Source organism: Eulemur rufifrons, chromosome 6, assembly GCF_041146395.1.
Source record: "Eulemur rufifrons isolate Redbay chromosome 6, OSU_ERuf_1, whole genome shotgun sequence".
In the NCBI taxonomy this organism is placed as follows: Eukaryota; Metazoa; Chordata; class Mammalia; order Primates; family Lemuridae; genus Eulemur; species Eulemur rufifrons.
Window position 1 is genome coordinate 14,218,395 of NC_090988.1, and position 17,987 is coordinate 14,236,381.

Below are 17,987 nucleotides of genomic sequence, written 5' to 3' on the forward strand. Positions count from 1 at the left end.
TGTCCTGTGCTCTATTATATTCCCAGTGGCGAATATAGGACTAGATACAGTGGAAGTGCCGTATTTCTTGAACAAATGTTGCTATTGGATCCATGCATTGGGTGCCCTACTGACCAGGGAGTTCTGAATCTTGCCAGTTAGTCCCTGAGACCTGACATGAATTGTGAATTTCTCCAGAAACTACTCAGTCCTCACCATTCTCTTTCCGCTACTTGATGCCTCTCTATCCTACAGACTGCAGACATGTATAACAGATTTCAATAGGGGCTTTAGCATCCATTCACAGAGAATCCACACTTTATACCCTCTAGCTCTGGCATAATAATCTCTGTAATATCCTTGTTCTGCAATTTAATACTTAGGAAAACTGTTTTGCCATTTAATGCATTTCCGTTCCCAGTTGAAATGGAGAAAGCATTCACCATCCAACACTAAATACCTTCAAAGCTCCTTCCAATTCCTTCTCTTTATCCCTCCCCATCACACAGACACGTGCAAACTGGTCCCACCACCCAGCCTTTAGCAGGCTTTAGACACCCGCTTCTCTTCCTAGAGTTCAGACACATCCCCGTTGGCCAGTCAGGCTCCTTTTGTACTAAACATGCTTCACTTGACAGCTATGTCAGCCACCCATCTGCTGCTTATGTTCTCTTGCGTCTCCTACTTATGTTGCCTAGTTCCTTTGGTGGGATGTATTGATAGCTGTTTCTCCCATCTTCCAAGCAGCAAAACTCTGAATGAGGAAAACTTGGTGAGCTAGAGGTAACAGGTGACTCAAAAGAATCCTCCTGTGAGCTCCATTAGTGTGGGAGATGACTCAAGCACTTGACTAGAATGATAGGACAGGGAGAGATGCAGCTGGTGGGATGGTGACAATCCCCTACCTCCACTGTGCCTTCAAAGTAAGTCTGTATCAAAACTGCTTACAGGGACAAAGGGGGAAGAAGACACCACTCTGCTTCTGATGTCTGAACTCAGACTGGCCTTTGTAGATAGAACCAAGACCTAGGAAAATTGACAAGAGATTTGGACACTCCTCCACGTGCACTTCGTCCTTTCACAACAGCAGAGCTGTAAGCTGATGCAATTGCTCACATAGAATAAAGTGATAAAAGGACACTGTGTTGGTCTGTTTTGTGTTGTTATAAAGAAAATACCTGAGGCTGGGTAGTTTATAAAGTGGTTTATTTGGCTCACGGTTCTGCAGGCTGTACAGGAAGCATAGCGCCGGCATCTGCTTCTGGTGAGGGTTTTAGGGAGCTTCCAATCCAGGTGGAAGGCAAAGGGGAAGCAGGCCGGTCACACGGTGAGAACGGGAGCAAGAGAGGGAGGAGGTACTGCCAGGCTCCTTTAAACAACCAGCTCTCTCGTATGAACTAATACAGCAAGAACTCACTCATTATAGCCGGAAGGGCACCAAGCCATTCATGAGGGATCTGCCCTCATGACCCAAACACCTCCCACCAGGCCCCACATCCAACACTGGTGATCACATTTCAATATGAGATTTGGAAGGGCCAAACAGGTAAACCATATCAGACACTCACCAGATGTTAACAGCATGGTTATCTCTGGGATTACCTGGAAATCTCATTTTCTTCTTGGTCTTTTTCCCAAATTTTCTATAATGAATACAAATTCCTTTTATAATCTCCCAAAAAGAACATCACTGCATTGAAAAAGGTAAACTAGCTGGTTAAAATAAATTCCCGATGTACGTATGCACCCTGTCAACAGGGTCACTAGGAGGGGCCGTGCCGTGAAGTAATTGAAAACACATTCTGGAGCCAAGGCACTGTGTTCAAATCTCAGTTCTGCCACTTACTAGCTCTTGTGACCTTGGGTGAATTTCTTAACCTTTCTGTGATTCAGTTTCCTTATGTATGAGAATAATAATAACCTTTAGGGCTGTTGTGAGGATAAAATGAGTTAATATACAACAAGCTCTCAGAATAGTATCTGACATGTAGCAATTACATATTTGCTGTCACTACTTATTGCTACAGTACTGCCATCGCTCAAAATATTTTTGGACCACCTTTTGGGAACATTGTCTTCAGTCTTAAATGTATTCCCTTGACTCACCTCAATACGGATAAAATTTCCTCCTTTGAAGGTGCTAATTCTAGGGAGCAGTCAAGTTGTTCGGGATCCAAAATAAGGTGTATTTTGAAGCCAAGAGCATGATGTTCTTGTGTGTTGTTCATCTACTGCCTATGAAGAATTCCATAAAACACAGGTACACAAACATCCCCCAGACAGTTATGCACCATCTAGGGCTTGATCAATCCCTGGATAATTAATACGTTCTGCCTTTGCTAGAGAAAGGTTGAAAAATAAGTTTTAATTACGAAACTTCTTTGTTTGATCGATCTTGAAGGCTTTACAGATTGGTGTACAACCAAAGGGCAAATTTCATAAGAGGCTGATTTACATTTAAATCTGAGTCTTTCTTTTCTTGCTCAAAGTTTGCTGATGCTGAGTTTTAAGTATGAAATGTCATTGTTTTCATACAAATATTCACAAACATTGCCAATCGTCATTTTGGCATTAAAGAGGGTTGCAACGTTACAATTGTTAACATTAGCATTTTTAAAAGCATACCATCATTGTTCTGTAAATCGTTGGAGGCTCAAATTACCCTACACATAACCTTTTTAAAAAATTAATGGGGCGCTAGCATCAAAGCCAGTTGGGGTTGGATGAAAAGAATGGCAGTCACCTCCTTTTGCTGGGACCCTGACGGTCTCATGCTAACCCAGTTATCACCCTAACAGAACATGTTGCAATGACTTGCCTCACTGTATAATATATAAAGGTGAATAAAACGTGTGCTAAACAATCTTTCCCAAGATGCAAAGGATTTTGATAAAATCTACCTGGGTTGTTGCAAAGCAAAAGAATCCTCAGTGTTCCTAATTACTGAACTCTTTGCAAAAACATTTTCCAGTAAAAAAAAAAAAAGCCAGCCTGAGCAAGAGTGAGATCCAGTCTCTATTAAAAATAGAAAAATTAGCCAGGTGTGGTGGTGCACCCGTAGTCCCAGCTATTTGGGAGGCTGAGGCAGGAGGATTGCTTGAGCCCAGGAGTTTGAGGTTGCTGTGAGCTAGGCTGACTCCACGGCACTCTAGCCTGAGCAACAGAGTGAGACTCTGTTTCAAAAAAATAAAAAATAAAAATAAATAAGTGAATAAATAAAGGCTTCACTGATCTACCATCAGTTGGGAATATTGTGTTCCACATAAATGACCTGATAAAAAAAAAAAGTAAGTACACTTCTTTATGTCTCCAAACATTGTTTTTAATCTTTCTACTGAGAATCCTTTAAAAATGTATTACCTGTATCCTTGGAATCCCTAGACAGGCAGTATCATTATTACAGACCTCTAATATTACACTGACAGGGCAAAACAGCACGTCAATTCAGTGCAGCAGTTTAAGGATGCAATAAATCTAGATTATTTCGACTCTGCCACTTATGTGAGACCTTGGAGAAGATACTCAACCTTAAGACTTTCCTTTTTTAAAAGCAAAGATTAATATCCAAATCCTAGGATCACTTTTAGAGTTTAAAAAAAATTATATAGAATTTAATAGTGGCTAGCAAAGAATAGGGGCTCACTAGAAGGAACTATAATTATTCTAATCTGAGAGGGTCCTTAATTGCAGGACTCTGGCCCTATGCTAAATGGCCCCAACGAGTTGCATTCTTTGGGGTTCCTCTGTCTCTAACATAGATTTTCTAGCAGTTGAACTCTAAGGCTCCTCTATCCTTTCAGGGTATTTGCTTTTAGTTGCTTCAACCCATTTGTAATTTGCTGTGGGCCAGAGAGCCAGACAGATCATCAGAGCTGACAGAATTTGGGAGCCACACTGAGGTATCTCCTAGGACTCAAGAAAGTTCCTACCAGAGAAACTTTAAAATCAATACATAATAGAATACTCTGACAGATACAAGAGTTCTCAAACCAGGAAGATTCTATGGTAACCCAGTCTGACTGCATTAATATTATTAGCTCCAGAATGTTTCAGTGACGGGGAGGAATTTGCTCAACAACACAGGAAACAATGAGTCAGGGTGGCCAATACGGGTAGCGCCCAAGCCCAGTCTAGGGGAACTGTGGCGAATGGACTTCAAATATTAGACCTCACTGGCAAGACCTTCTCAAATGGAAATGGAGACAGGGAGTACATTATTCCTGCTGTGGAGTGTCCAACATTCGTTCATTCATTCCATATTTATTGGGCAGCCACTACCCCAGCCCAGACCCTTCCTACTTTTTTCATTCTTCGCCCCTGCTCACCAAGCAACCTTCTAGTTGTGACGGGCTCCCTGGGTAGATCTCCCCACCGGTGGAGAATGCACAGGTGGCGTTGACGTTGTTACAGGACTCTTTCCCAGGGCGAATTAATTAACGGCATGATGCTGCATACCAGTCTCCCGAGCTTGGCTAAGGTGTGTTTGGCCACGAGAGAGAAATTCACTATCGTGCACTCACAAAAATTATCTAAGCCTGAAAACCTAAGGGCTCAGCCATGACCCGGTAGATTCATCGAGGTGGTCGGTCTCCCCTGGGGATTTTGCTTGGTGCAGTGTGTTGGAATGACGTGTTCTGACTCTGAATCGTGACGTGAGGCAGGGTGGCACAGTGATTTGGGACAGGGTCTGGGGTCAGAAATACCTGGGATTAAAAGCTGGTTTTGTGTTTATTGTCTGGTGTCCCCTAAGCAAATGACTTAACCCCTCTGTGCCTCTTTTCCTCCTCCGTGAAACTGGATGATACTTTAGGGTTTTGCTTTGGCTCACTATCTAAACAAAAACTGCATATCAGAAGATCTGTTAAAATTTCAAAAACCTGCTGCCTCTCCACCCGCCAGTCCCACACCCTGCAATCCTGACTTACGGTCCATTTGCCGTTCGCCTGCCCAGGCGCGGCATTCTTCACAAGACTTGTCTACAGAAACCTCCTGAAAGTGCTCTTAGACACACAGCTCATCTACGCTGCTGTGCTTTCTTCTCTTCGATTTGAAAATTGCCTTCTTAGCAAACTGTCTCTTAGCAAATGTAGTTACAGCCTTAAGGGAGCCACTTTAGTCATCGCCCCTACGGAATAATTCTATTTACTTCAAAACAGCCGCCCCGTCTCCCCACCCCTCAGCCAACACAAAGACAGCGTGTTCTTCAAGGATCCACCATCTGAGACCAGCTTGTTAATCACAAAATTACTCCAGGTCTTCGTGTTCTCTCATCTATGAAATAAACACCCTTTGAAAACAGACGAATCAAATGGTGTTTGGAGACTGCGTTAGCCATCTTTATTGCACTCAAAAGAACAACTCAAGACACACGTAGAGAGTGGATATTCAAATAGACATTTTCTTGACCCAGTTAAATTTTTATTCAGTGAAAAAAGTTGACTTGAGACAAAAATCATCTTAACATTATGCAACAATATAGTAAAATCTTCAGCAGAAATCAGTGACTTGGAAACGTATCCAGGCAATTGAAATTATAAATACCTAATTTCACTTTGGAGAGAAACAAGTATACAGTGTTTCACTTTAAATAAGAGCAAAATAGGCCTTTATTTTGCTACAAATACTTTTGATTTTTGCCTAAAGTTTCTAATAATTCATACCAAGAGTCTTTAAATGAGAAGTGACATGGAATATCTGAGGATAATGTTCCACTTCAGCATTCATGCTTATTCCATTTGAGCTATTACACGTGAAACTAATACCATTCTTGGGTTATTACTTGGCTCTGATGATTTAATTCATAATATGGCTGCTCAAAATTAGTGGGCAGAAACGTATGTGTAATCTGTCCCCCCTCAACCCATGTTGGGTGGTGGTACTCCTTCTGAAAACAAATCTATTGTCCGGGTACCCAACAGTACATATCTCTTGCTATCTATTCCATATCTCAGTCTTGCATAGAAAGTAGTCTATATAAACTTAATGCACTGGCTTTTATTACACAAAAATTGTACCTGAAAGGCAGCACACACTCCAGTTAAGAAAAATAACATCGTTAAGAATGTCAAGATACAGTCCCAACACAAGATTCTGCACAGAGCTTTAGAGTCAATTGCTAAAACCAATACCGGGGTGGTTTTCAGTTTGGTTCTATCTATGGATCCCTTCTCTTTGGGTTTCCCCCAACTGTCTGCTGAAGGAAGAGAATTCTCGGGGATTCACCATGACCCCCTTAGTGGGAAAGGGACCAACCAAACCTGACAGCATAGGGTTTCTGCTCCTAAGGAAGTACTGGAAAAATAATCTTACCAGCTGGAGTGACCACTGGGCAGGTATCCGAAGGCAGGATCCCCCAAGCAGAAGTGGGTGCTTATCTATACAGGGCTCTCCATACTCTTGCTCTCCCAGTTCCCCCCAAAATGGCCATTGCTTTCAAAGGGGTCACATTCCCTAAATAGTTGAGTATAGCTTAATCTAGTGGCCACACATGATGGGCAGGAGAGAACATGCAGCTGGGTGGCCCCCCTCTGTCCCACCCAAACATCCTTAGTGATACTGCCAGAGACAGAACCCCAAGAACTACTTTTCCAAAAGTCAGAAGTTTTAACCAGTTACCCAGAATCATAACTATTTACCCAGCTTGCCAGGGTGGCCGTAGTTACTAGAGCTTCTCACCTGTCTGGAAACAGGCATCACAGACATGGCCTCTCCCTGGAATCCTCTGTAAAAGTCCACTCTCTCTGTCACTGTACCCACATGGACCCATGTCTCATAAGGCTCAATACACTTAAGGGCAAAATCAGCTTCCAGAGAAAACTCACACACTCCCCCTGCCAACCAAGTTCTGGTGGCCCATCGTGGTCCCCGTGGATGCAGGCATCTGACATTCTAACGTACTCTGGGAGACAAAGAGACCTTCTCCCTGCACAGTGTAAACTTTCAAAGTGACATCTCCATCAAGGTACAAAAGCCCCTTCTTCACAAGCAACCAGGGGCTCCCACTGGTCACAGTGAAGATAGTTATCTGGTCACCTTCAATGGCTGCGTGAAATATTTGTTTTCATTTCCTCTTGTCACTCCAACCTCTGGACTCTTGCAGACAGCATATATACATCAAATCCCCACAAAGCTATGCAGAGGGAAATAGGAGTGCGTGCTTCAAAAGTTCATAAAAATATACAATTTACACATAGCTGCAACTATCTAGCTTAGTCTTCAGGAACTTAGCTCTTCTGTTTATATAAAATACTCTAGCCCTAAAAGGCTGCTTTTTTTTCAAACAGCACAGTGGCATTTTCCAAGGAGAGGGGTGATGGCCAGTCTATACAGTACTGTGTACTAAAGCATTGGGAGGCACTGGTAACTAGAAGTGGATGCTCGAAATATCTCAAGCTGCCAACTGCAGACATATGCTCTGTAAAAAGGCTTGCCTATGGAATAACTGAAAATAACATCTCAGAGCCTTTTATATCATAGCTTTTACAAATGCCACCAAGAAGTTGGCAGAAAAAGAAAAGAAGAAAATACACTTTCTAGTGGTTCAATTAAATGACTTGCCTCCCACCAGACTGTTAATCTTTCAGCTACTTAAAGAGCTTATTAAAGGAGAGGTGGTAGGGCTTGGGGGTTTGAGCAAAACTCCAGGATAAGAAATGATAAAGCCAAAGAAATTCCAGTCTTTAAAAAAACAAAACAGGAGAATGACAGGAAATAAAATATGCTGGAAGAAGGTTCATCATTATTACCACTTGTTAAAATGAAATAGGGTCCTACGTACATGGCACACTAAATGTCTACCGTTTAAAATATTCCTCACCTAAAAAAACATATAAATAAACATTTTAAAAACTAAAACATTTAATCAGCTCTTTGTTTTCCGAACAACCCCTAGGTAGAATGAAACTATATTATCACCCAAGAATGATACCAACCACTGGTGAGAAGGTGATACATTGCATCTAAGGTGGCATGGGGTTTTACGAAGCTTGCATATAAAGGACAAGTGTTCAGAGGCATGACTTTGGAATATTCCCAGAGCTCACTGCTTCTTGCGGGGAGGAAAGGGTGCAGCGACATTCATACAGTACATGTCACAACAACGCTAGACGTTGGGGGCTACAACACTACGTCTGAAGGGTGGGCATCAGTCCCGATGGAGTCTACATAACTATCAAGTGGCTGTGATTGGAATACAGGAGTGGCATTTTAAAAGCAGAAGGAAAAAAAAAAGCACAGTTTGTTTTACAGAGAGAATAAATGAACAAACCCTAGTGTTTGCGGCTATTGTTAATTGGATGGAGTGGTCTCAAACTTTTAGATCTCTTCTATCTCTGTGAGAGGGTAGACCATTTTCTTGTTAGATTGGGTGGGGGCACAGGTGAGGGAGTTGGAAGAAAAGAAAAAAAGAGAGAGAAGGCACTGACCCAATTCAAAATGACTGCATATATCAGTATGGATTTTTAAGGACAGCAAGTGGCCACCTCAACCCAAATACAAAATTTTACATTCGAGATTCTTCAGTGGTAAGCGAAAACAAAAAAACGGAAAATGGAAAAAATCACATGCTATATTTGCCAGTGTATCTATCATGGCACAGATGTAGAACTCCCATAACCAGGGTAATTTTTTGTAATGACAGTGAAGCCAGTGTATAATAAAGCAGTGTTATCATTTTGTAGCTTTCAACGCTACACCTTGTACAGAGGCAGAGGCATGTACAGTGAAATTCCACCAATTATTAAGAGCGGAAGCTGTTGACTTGCAGGGCTCCCCAGGCTGTGGCTCTGTTGAATGAAATCCAGAATGACTCAGTGCTCTCCTGCCAAAGACCATTTCATGACACACAAGTGAATAAAAATGGATTACTTCTGGAATGGCAAAAAAAAAAAAAAATGCTTCGTTTCCTCACCCCTAACCCTAGGGGTGAGGGGCTCCTAACACATGTGGTGTCTGATGACACTGAAGTCTGGCCTTATACAGAGTCCCAATAAATTAACAAAATAACATAAAAATAACCTTCCCCCATAATACACCCAAACACTTTCATATAAACCAAATCCAAACAAAATTGAAAATTTTAGCACACTTTCAAGGAGAAGGGATTCCATCCATCACTCTCTCTTGAGGTTTTCATTAAATACATTTCTGTGTCTTAGAAAAATAAAAAGAATGGCCAATTTACTGAACCAAAATTATCTCACAGACTTAAAAGCATGCCCAGCAAGCACAGCCCTGTAAGACTACATTAATGTCAAATCAAAGCAATTTGGTTACTAAAATCAACCTGGTTTGAAGTTCACAGTTGATTACTACAAAGTTTATTCATTCCTTTCCTTTTTTTTTTTTTTTTTTCGTTTTTGTTTTTGGCCCATATAAAAATAACATATTGCAACTCAAAGTGCATCTTTTAAAATAAACCATCAACTATCTTTATCAAATAAAATATTTACACCATTTGGTTTCTAGTGAGGAAAGCTCTTTCAGGCTATCACCATGGGGACGTCGTCTGAAAATCCAGTTATCATAGGAGCATCTTCATCATCCTCCCCTAAAGACAAAACAGTCAGGTCTTGGTGAGTTCCAGCACACTTTTACCTGACCCCACGTCCCACCACTCTCCCCACCCCCTCCAACCCTATCGTACCCCGCAACTGGGAAAGTCAATACACCACAGCCAGCCAGGTACAATCATCAGTTCTAAAACCCAGTCCAGCTACCCTCTGCCACCCCTGGTCACCTTCTCCCCATCAATGGATGCCCAAGCTTATTTTAATGGTAGCTTGAACTTAGCCAAATAAGGAAAGTAAAGCTTTTAGATAAACAGAAGCTCATTACCTGCCTAAAAGCTCAATAGGTGATTTTGCTTCTGCAATTTGAGTTACCTACACCCTAATTAGCACAGTGAACGTCATTGTCTGCTTTCTCTTTTGAACCAAGCTGCCTGAGGAAAAGGATCTTGGAGGGGTTTAAGTATTTTGAGGACAGCTTCCCAGGCTAATGTCTGTCCCCTTGTGACCCCTGGCACAATCCTATCCAACTGAGTCCCAATCCACATGCAGGGATTACTGCATGGCACCATGGCGGGTTGACTTCTTTGGTCCCAACAGCAGAAGCAAAGAAGTGACCCCATTCATGCAAGGCAGTCCAAGTGCTTGCTTATTAAACAAGAAAGGAAACGGGGAAGGAAAGCAGCAGAGCTAATATCATATAATCAGTGGATGGGAATACATACATGTCTCTATAAACACAGAAAAATAATTATAACTAGTTTACAGAAAAAATAAGCATAAACTCACATTCAGCAGTCTGAGTTTGGGGAAGCCTTTTAACACACCCACTTTATTACATGGTCTACCAGCTCTATCGTTGTTTAGGAATTAAACGACTGCCGTAAAGACTTCAGAAAGGGAAATTTCCTTATTTTTCCCTTGCTATGTGTTACCAATACATAAAAGAATGGCTGGTGAGGTTACACCAGCGACTGGAAAGAGAAACATTAACAGGCGGCTGGGCGCGGTGGCTCACGCCTGTAATCCCAGCACTCTGGGAGGCCGAGGCGGGAAGATCGCTTCAGGTCAGGAGTTCAAGACCAGCCTCAGCAAGAGTGAGATCCCATCTCTACTAAAGACAGAAAGAAATCATCTGGGCAACTAAAATAGAAAAAATTAGCTGGGCATGGTGGCGCATGCCTGTAGTCCCAGCTACTCGGGAGGCTGGGGCAGGAGGATTATTTGAGCCCAGGAGTTTGAGGTTGCTGTGAGCTAGGCTGATGCCATGGCACTCTAGCCCAGGTGACAGAGCAAGACTCTGTCTCAAACAAAACAAAAAAAACAAAAAAAAAAAAAAGAGGGAAAGGGCCTCTTTCAATAGAAGCTGATTGGGAGGCATCACTTTTTGACCCGACTAGGGTCTCCAGAGATGTCAGACTGCAGGTCTGTGAAGGGGGACAGAGAGGTTGGGCATTCGTGAGAATTTCCCCAAATGTCAGGAGTCTCCAAAGCCCAGGGCCTGTCTACCCTTCTTGTGCAAGGCGAGTTCCTACCATTCCTTCCACAAAGCCGCTCCCTGCTTGAGGCCACAACTGCACTATTGAGAACGTGGAATTTTAATTTAAAATTTAAATTTTTAACTTAAAAGTTAAAAGCCAGGGCCCTGACTAGTTTTAATCTGAAGCAGTGGAAGCACTGCTCGAGGAATAACTCTCTAGTGTCAAAAGATGAGCGGAAGGTAGGTGTTTCCTAATCAAACCCTAGGCTTGGTTGGGGGGCAGCAGCGGTGGGTGGGGGGGTGTCCGTCCTGGGAGGAAACCAGCTTCCTCCGCCCCACTTACCCAGGTCATCCCCGGAGGAGAAGATCGCTGACCCCAGCCTGGAGCTGTAGTGGCTGTTGGCAAAGGCGGTGAAGCTGCTCTGCAGCCTCCGATGCTTTGTGTACAGGACGGCAAACCCGACCCCCAGGCTGAGCAGTATCAGGAACAAGATGGGCACCACCACGGCAGCAACATCCGTAGATCTGGCAGCCTGAATCGCAGATGCATCTCCACCTGCCGAGGCAAAGTTCTCACCGATAAGCCTACCTGAGGGCAGGAGAACAGACCGGGCAACCCCTCAAGGCTCCACCCACCCAAACAGCGAGGAGTTGGCAACAGCTACCCAAACCGCCTGTCTGGTGTGACACGTTCCTCCTGCACGTGGCGTGATGCTGATTGTTTCCCAACTACTTGCCATGAGCTGATAGACCAAGGGCCTTGTGCATGCAAATACGGTAATTACATTAGACTCCTAATCACTGCCTTGTTGGTTATTTAGATAATCTCTTGGAAGGGAGACCTTTGTTGGGGTATCAACATTGATTTCATTAGCATTATTACTTAAGACCACTTGCTCCCCTTACATAAGAGGATGTGAAATCAGACCACTAATTAACGAGATTGCAATTATTTCCCCCTACTTGGCACCAAAGTCACTCTGAACTGCAATTACCTGAAGCTCCATTAAGTGATACAAACGAGATTCCCTTACTACAATACCGACTTAACAGCTCATGAAGTTTTATGAGCTTTTTTTACTTAAGTAAAAAAGAGAGAGAAAGAAACAAGTTTCTGTATACATTTAACATTTTTTAAAGCTCTTTGCAAAGCCATTTAGGTGTTTATAACCTAAAAACAACGCCCCCTTCCCACCGTCTTAAGCAAACACTGGCTTCGTGATGATTTACTAGATTTGTCCCACTAGGGCTCTCGGGCCAAGCCATCCCCCACCTCTCACCCTGCTGGGGTAGGGCCCGTCAGTGTCCTTGAAAGGAGCACACTTTTCATGTCGAAAACCCTGGGGAAAGTCTGAACTTGAAGCAGGAAAATGACACTTTGGAATCAGATGGTAGCAAAGGAAGCAGGGTGGACTCTCCTTGGTCCAGGTGTCCATGAGGAGCCTTAACAGGTGGGGGTTGCTCCCCAGCACAGGGGGCGGCAGGGGCAAGGCCTCTGCCTCACGCAGACAGCTCCGCAGCTGTCCCGGGTTCTCATCCTGACGGGGGTTCATAAAGATGGGTGAGAGAGCAGCCTTGTCTTACAAGCCTAATCTAACCGTTCAATATTCATGTCTGTGTTTAAGTTTCTTGCATTTTCTCCTTGCCAGAAAAAGCTCCAGCAAAATCGTAATTTAATGTATCCCAACCTATCCCAACCATACAGTGGTAAATCAAGGCAATGCCCTCGGCTGGAGGGTAGTACAGGGAAGGCAGCAGAATACGTGAGCTCCTGCCCTGGCCCCACTCCCAAGGGGAAGGGCAACACCAAGGGGCAAGACGCAGGCCCAGGGGCCCAACAAGAGAGTCCTTCTGCCCAGAACCTTGGGTTCGTAAAGGTGGCTGGTAGGGGGTCCTCACGATAGATTTTCCCACGGTATACTTCACAGGTTGCTGATTGGTTTTGCCTAAAAAACGGGGCTCTATTTAGGAAACACCAGATCAACAGGAATTTCGCTGTGTGTTTTTTGGTAGGGCCTTCCCAGAACCTCTAACATATTAATACTGTGATTCCCCAAAGGGAGGTGGTAGGCAGTGTTTCCCTCTTTCAGCAGGGCGCCAAGGATAAGTACTGCACGAGATCACACCCTGGGAAGCACTATGCGATGGAACGTTTAGCAGCTCTAACACGAGATTCTGGCTTGAGCACTGGTTAGTTCTTGGCTGGGAGTAAATGGAACTAAAAAGACCAGTGGCAAAACATTTGTTGAAATCCTGGCCAAGCGACTACAATATAAGCAGACTTTCTGTACAAACAGAAAGGTCCTCTCCTCCACCACTAGCACGGCTCCAACACCAACATCTCTGAATGTCCCCAAGACAGAGATTCCAGGCCTGACGTTGGTTCTGTGATGATAGCTAAGAAACCGGGGGAGGGCTATAAAACCAGTGACTGTGTCATGAGATCATCTGCTGACTTGGAGGATCCCGGGTTAGAGGCCCTGAGAAGTCCCATAAAACACAAACAACAAAACTCGTGTTAACCTAGAACCCCCTTTTTAAACAAAACCTTGCCCTTATTGCACTTTACATTCAGCATACGGTCACCTTGCAATCCCAGCCCCTGGTATCACACCTGGTTCAGGAAGCATTTGTTAAATAAATCAGTACCTGATTAAATTGATTCATAAATGATTTTCTTTTGAGCTGAAAGACTATTTTCAATGTCTTAGAAAGACACATGGTCACCAAACCATACTATATTCTTGCGATTTTCCCAGAACTGCACACGAAAACTGGCAGCGATGGCGACTTACCAGACCCCAGCTCGTCGTACAGCAGGACGGCAGGCTCCCCACAGAGCTGGCTGCCAAAAAGGCATCTTGCTTGGACAGTGAAAGTGTAATTATGACCCATCTTCAGGTTGGAAACTTTAAAGAAATTGTCAGTAGTATTCCCAAGGTAAGCTGTGATATTCATGGCACTATCAAACATGTGTATTTCATAGCCCTGAAAACAAACATAAGAGATTGCTCAGCAAGATGAATAAGGAACCTGACAGCCGCTATTACTGCTTCCAACTTTATGTGAGCTCCTTATTGCAGGCTTTTAGAGATGCTAAAGCACTTTGGGTTTCTCACTAGCTCTTTTTACATTACCACGGAGATACTGAATTCGGAAAATGGAAATTTTCCCATCCCCAATGTCTCAAATAACTATCACACCTACTTGTGAGCTGCATCGTGGAAATGAAAACTGTGGCCCTCAGGAAAGCCACTTTAACAAATTCCCACTCAAAGTTCTGGTCAACAGTCCACTCATCTCAGGCAATACTAAATGCCACAAATATGGAAAATTCAGCCATAGTTTGCTGCACTGGGATTTGGCTAATAATAAATCCAGATCACGGGGGACTCCAGCAATGGACTAAGAAAGGGGAACCTGCAATTACAAAAAACAGGACCTTTCCCCTTAGAACAATATGTAGGACTGTCACGGCCGGCTCACCCCCTGACTGCCTACTTTCTAGCTCTGCCTACGCTGTTCTCAGCCCCTTAACAACCTGGCCTTGAAACAAGAAGCACTTTAGCAGGCTCAGGCCCTATTCACGGGAGGGGAGGATGAAATAATCTTCCTAGCTAGACTGTCTCAGAAGAGTCCTGGACTCCTGTGCTGGGAAAAGTCACACTTGGGACAGCCCCGACCCAGGATGCTGGCTGAGATGAGGGTTGACAACCTGACTTCTCTGCTGATCCCCAAGTATTCCAGTGTCAAAGCTACCAACATCCCCACAGCCCCCCCAAAAGACTCAATCCCTTATGTCTAGCCATGTAATGAGCCCCCTTGTATAACTATGGTCTCTGGTCTCTATTCCACCGACCTGCCTATTCTCTGCACCCCAAGTCAGGGAGAGGGAAGAAGGACATGCTATGCCTACGCCAGAACCTTCCACTAAGAATGGAATACTGACCTGTAACCCCAACCTAAAAGCTGGGCTTCTCCTACCCAGGAAGGACCCCCTAACGGCAACTGGCTGCCAAACTGGGCTTCCCAATACCTACCTAGAATCCCATCCCTGCATTTTTTTTTTTTAATCAACTAGCGGTTATTATTTTCTACTTAATATATATTTGGTGTAGAACATTTGTAAAATACATAAAGATATAAAGAAAATAAATTACACAAACATCAACCACTCATAACTTAATTAACCAGTCCTCATCTGTCGGGCATTCAGGTTGTTTCCTCTTTCTTGCTATCATAAATATTGTACATCAAGTCTTCGTGCACATTGTTTTCTTAGTGTAAAATCCTGGAAGAATTACTGGATCAAAGGGTACAAATGCTTTTAACGTTTTCAATACATATCACCCACGAGCCTCACAGAAGGTGAAACCAATTTATATTCCCAGAGTGCTTATTTCCCCAACTATTATCCACACTGGTTATACTCTTTCCCCCAAACCTTGCCAATTTAATGTGAAAGTGCCATATCTTTGCTGTTTAGATTATTAGTGAGGTTGGAACTTTTCTTTTTGCTATCTTACTGTGGCTGGAATGTTTTTACTCTGTTACCTGAACCTTTTTCCAAATTAGAATATTTCTGTTGTGAATTAATTTGAAAGCTTTTTTATACTTAAGGATACAGTATGTCATCATTGTGAGATTTGTGAGAATTCTCAGAGTGGATGGTGAGAATTTTCAAATTTTAATTGAGCTGTGCTTCTGGCATTACGCGGTGACTACTTAGAGTCCTGGGCTTTCTGCCTACACTGAACCTCCAGGTAGCCACAGCTGCTTCACTGCACTCCTATTTAGCTAATGCGTTGCCGTCGATGGGGCCAACCCAGCTCCTCTCAAGAATCTGCCCACCCTTGGTTGGCGAATCTACTCCCAGGTCTCGCTCTCCTTCCCCTATCTCTGGCTGGGAATGCAGCATGGGCCTGCCAATGGCCAAACAAAACAGAGATGTTCTTCGTAAGTCAACAGCGTGTCTTCAAGTGTTTCCCGCTCCCTCTTATTTCTCTGCAAAGAGAGTGAGATGAGATGCCAGGTGGAGTGCGCAGCTCCGGTCCCGGGTCTGAAGTCACCGCCTGGCCCTCGTAGGGTGCAGGAAAGGTGGGGGCCCTTGGAGGTTCCGGGAAAAGTAGAACTCTGGGGTTACCGTGCGAGCCCCAGGCCAGCTGCAGGAAGCACAGCAAGGGCTCCAGCCCATTTCCCTTTCCTCAGGGAAGACAAGTTCAGGATTAAAAACTGCTTAGTGCAGAGATTCTCCTCTTTAATGGGCAGTATAAACATTTTGCTAATTAGCAATCCCATAGAAAATGGTCCTTTAATTCTCAAGTTACCTTCTATGCCCTACTCTTTTTTTTCTTTTTACACTATATATGCCAGCATGCTGTTAACGAGCTCATCTCTAAAATAGCATTTCAATTAAATTTCCAAAGTCATTGAGAATGAAGGAGGAACTTACCCTGCTTTCATTAAAATACTTTTCCTTTAAAGCTAGACTTTTCCAAAACAGAAGAACGTGATCATTTTCTGTTATGATTTTTAAGGCATCAGGTGCTGATAACGAAACTGAAAATTAAGGATGAGATGGAATGCAGTTAGTGGATCCACATTTGAACCTCTGTTTTCTTGTTCGTCAAAGAGAGATTAAATAATGCTAGCCCTGGAGGGCTGGGTTAAGGAAGAAACAAAACACATACACTGCTTAGTAGAGCCTAGCACATGGTAGATACTTTTTAATTGGCATCTCTTTTGTTGTTTTTATGACACCTTTAGCCAAGAAATCTGGACCGTAGTGAATTTAATAGCCCTTGGACCCAAGGGTGAACAAAAACAAATGGGGTGGGGTAGGGGTGGTAGGGAAGTAATGAAATGGGATAAGGACTTCTGCCTGAACAAAGGGCACTGCAGTGACAACAGGGTATGGCCCAGGCCTACGGCTCACACTGCCAGCCTAAGTGGGCCTGAGCCTTTGTTATCCAAACTCCCAACACCGTCTGCTCCTAGCCAAGTAACTGAGCTTATTACCTGTTCTGAACTTGAGCCTGACTGCCCTTTAATCTACTGCCCAGTTATTGATCTCCTTTTCAACGTGTCAGATTGCCACGAGGAACTGTCGAGAACCCTCATTCCAGGTTCTCAGATACGATGCTTGGTCTTAGTGGTAAATATTCAGTTTTATTTCCTAACTCTCTTGGGAATTCCTCCTCTTCTCCCCTAGTAACATCAAAACCAGCTAAGGGAGAAGAGAGTAAAAATGACTTGGAGAATATAGAAAACGAGAGCGGGTCCCAGGTCACCACACTGAAGCCCACACACCAGCACCCAGCACTGCTCTGCCCGAGGATGGACCCTGAAGGGCAGCGTCTGCACTTCCTGGGCAGTTAGTTCCTACACAAAGCACGTGTCTGGAGGTCTAGCAGCACCGCGGGCACTTGGCCGTGTGAGAGGCCTCCGACCTCTCTCCTGCTTACCTGTGGTGATTTTTATGCTGGAATCTTTGCTCATGTTCCCCAGTTGGACAATGATATGGTATTTCCCTCCAGGTTCCAACTTGTTGAGGGTGTATTCCACTGTACTGTTGCAGGATTTTACTTTGTAGCTCCTGTCGGTCTTCCTTATTAGGTCTTTAACTGCAATGGCATATAACTAGAAAAAGACCAGAAAAAGAACATCCGAATGGGAATCAGAAAATGGACATTGTTTACTTCTTCCGGTTCAATGGTGGAGAACGTAAGATAAGTGTATCAATGGCTGTGACCCACAACAATACTTTGAGCCCCAAAGGCTGACTATTCTTTATAAAGCCTTTGGGGTGACCAGCCCCAGCCTTATAGCAGGTATTCACAGAACTGCACAAAGAATTATCAATTAGATCCCCCCAAAAAATAGAAGAAGAAGAAAAGAAAAGCCCCAGGGAAGGCCACAGCTATGGTGGCATCAGCAGGTAGGTTGGGGCAAGCAACATCCAGATTCAGAACTCAACGTCTGCATCTCCACCATGGCCACAGTGGATGCTGTCAGTGGAGAGA

The 17,987-nt window shown here is 43.8% G+C and overlaps 1 protein-coding gene across 1 annotated transcript in view; it reads right to left on the reverse strand.

Annotated features, from left to right (window-relative positions):
• Positions 1 to 5,288: 5,288 nt before the first annotated feature.
• The window catches only part of SORL1 (sortilin related receptor 1), a 167,204-nt gene continuing 154,505 nt past the window's right edge, over positions 5,289 to 17,987 (reverse strand). Inside the window, exons 44-48 of the mRNA XM_069470765.1 lie at positions 17,430 to 17,604; positions 16,418 to 16,524; positions 13,761 to 13,953; positions 11,309 to 11,521; positions 5,289 to 9,526 (exon numbers count right to left, since the gene is read on the reverse strand). Of these exons, the coding sequence (XP_069326866.1) occupies positions 9,459 to 9,526; positions 11,309 to 11,521; positions 13,761 to 13,953; positions 16,418 to 16,524; positions 17,430 to 17,604 (756 nt within the window). The 3' untranslated portion in view covers positions 5,289 to 9,458. The remainder of the gene's footprint in view (positions 9,527 to 11,308; positions 11,522 to 13,760; positions 13,954 to 16,417; positions 16,525 to 17,429; positions 17,605 to 17,987) is intronic.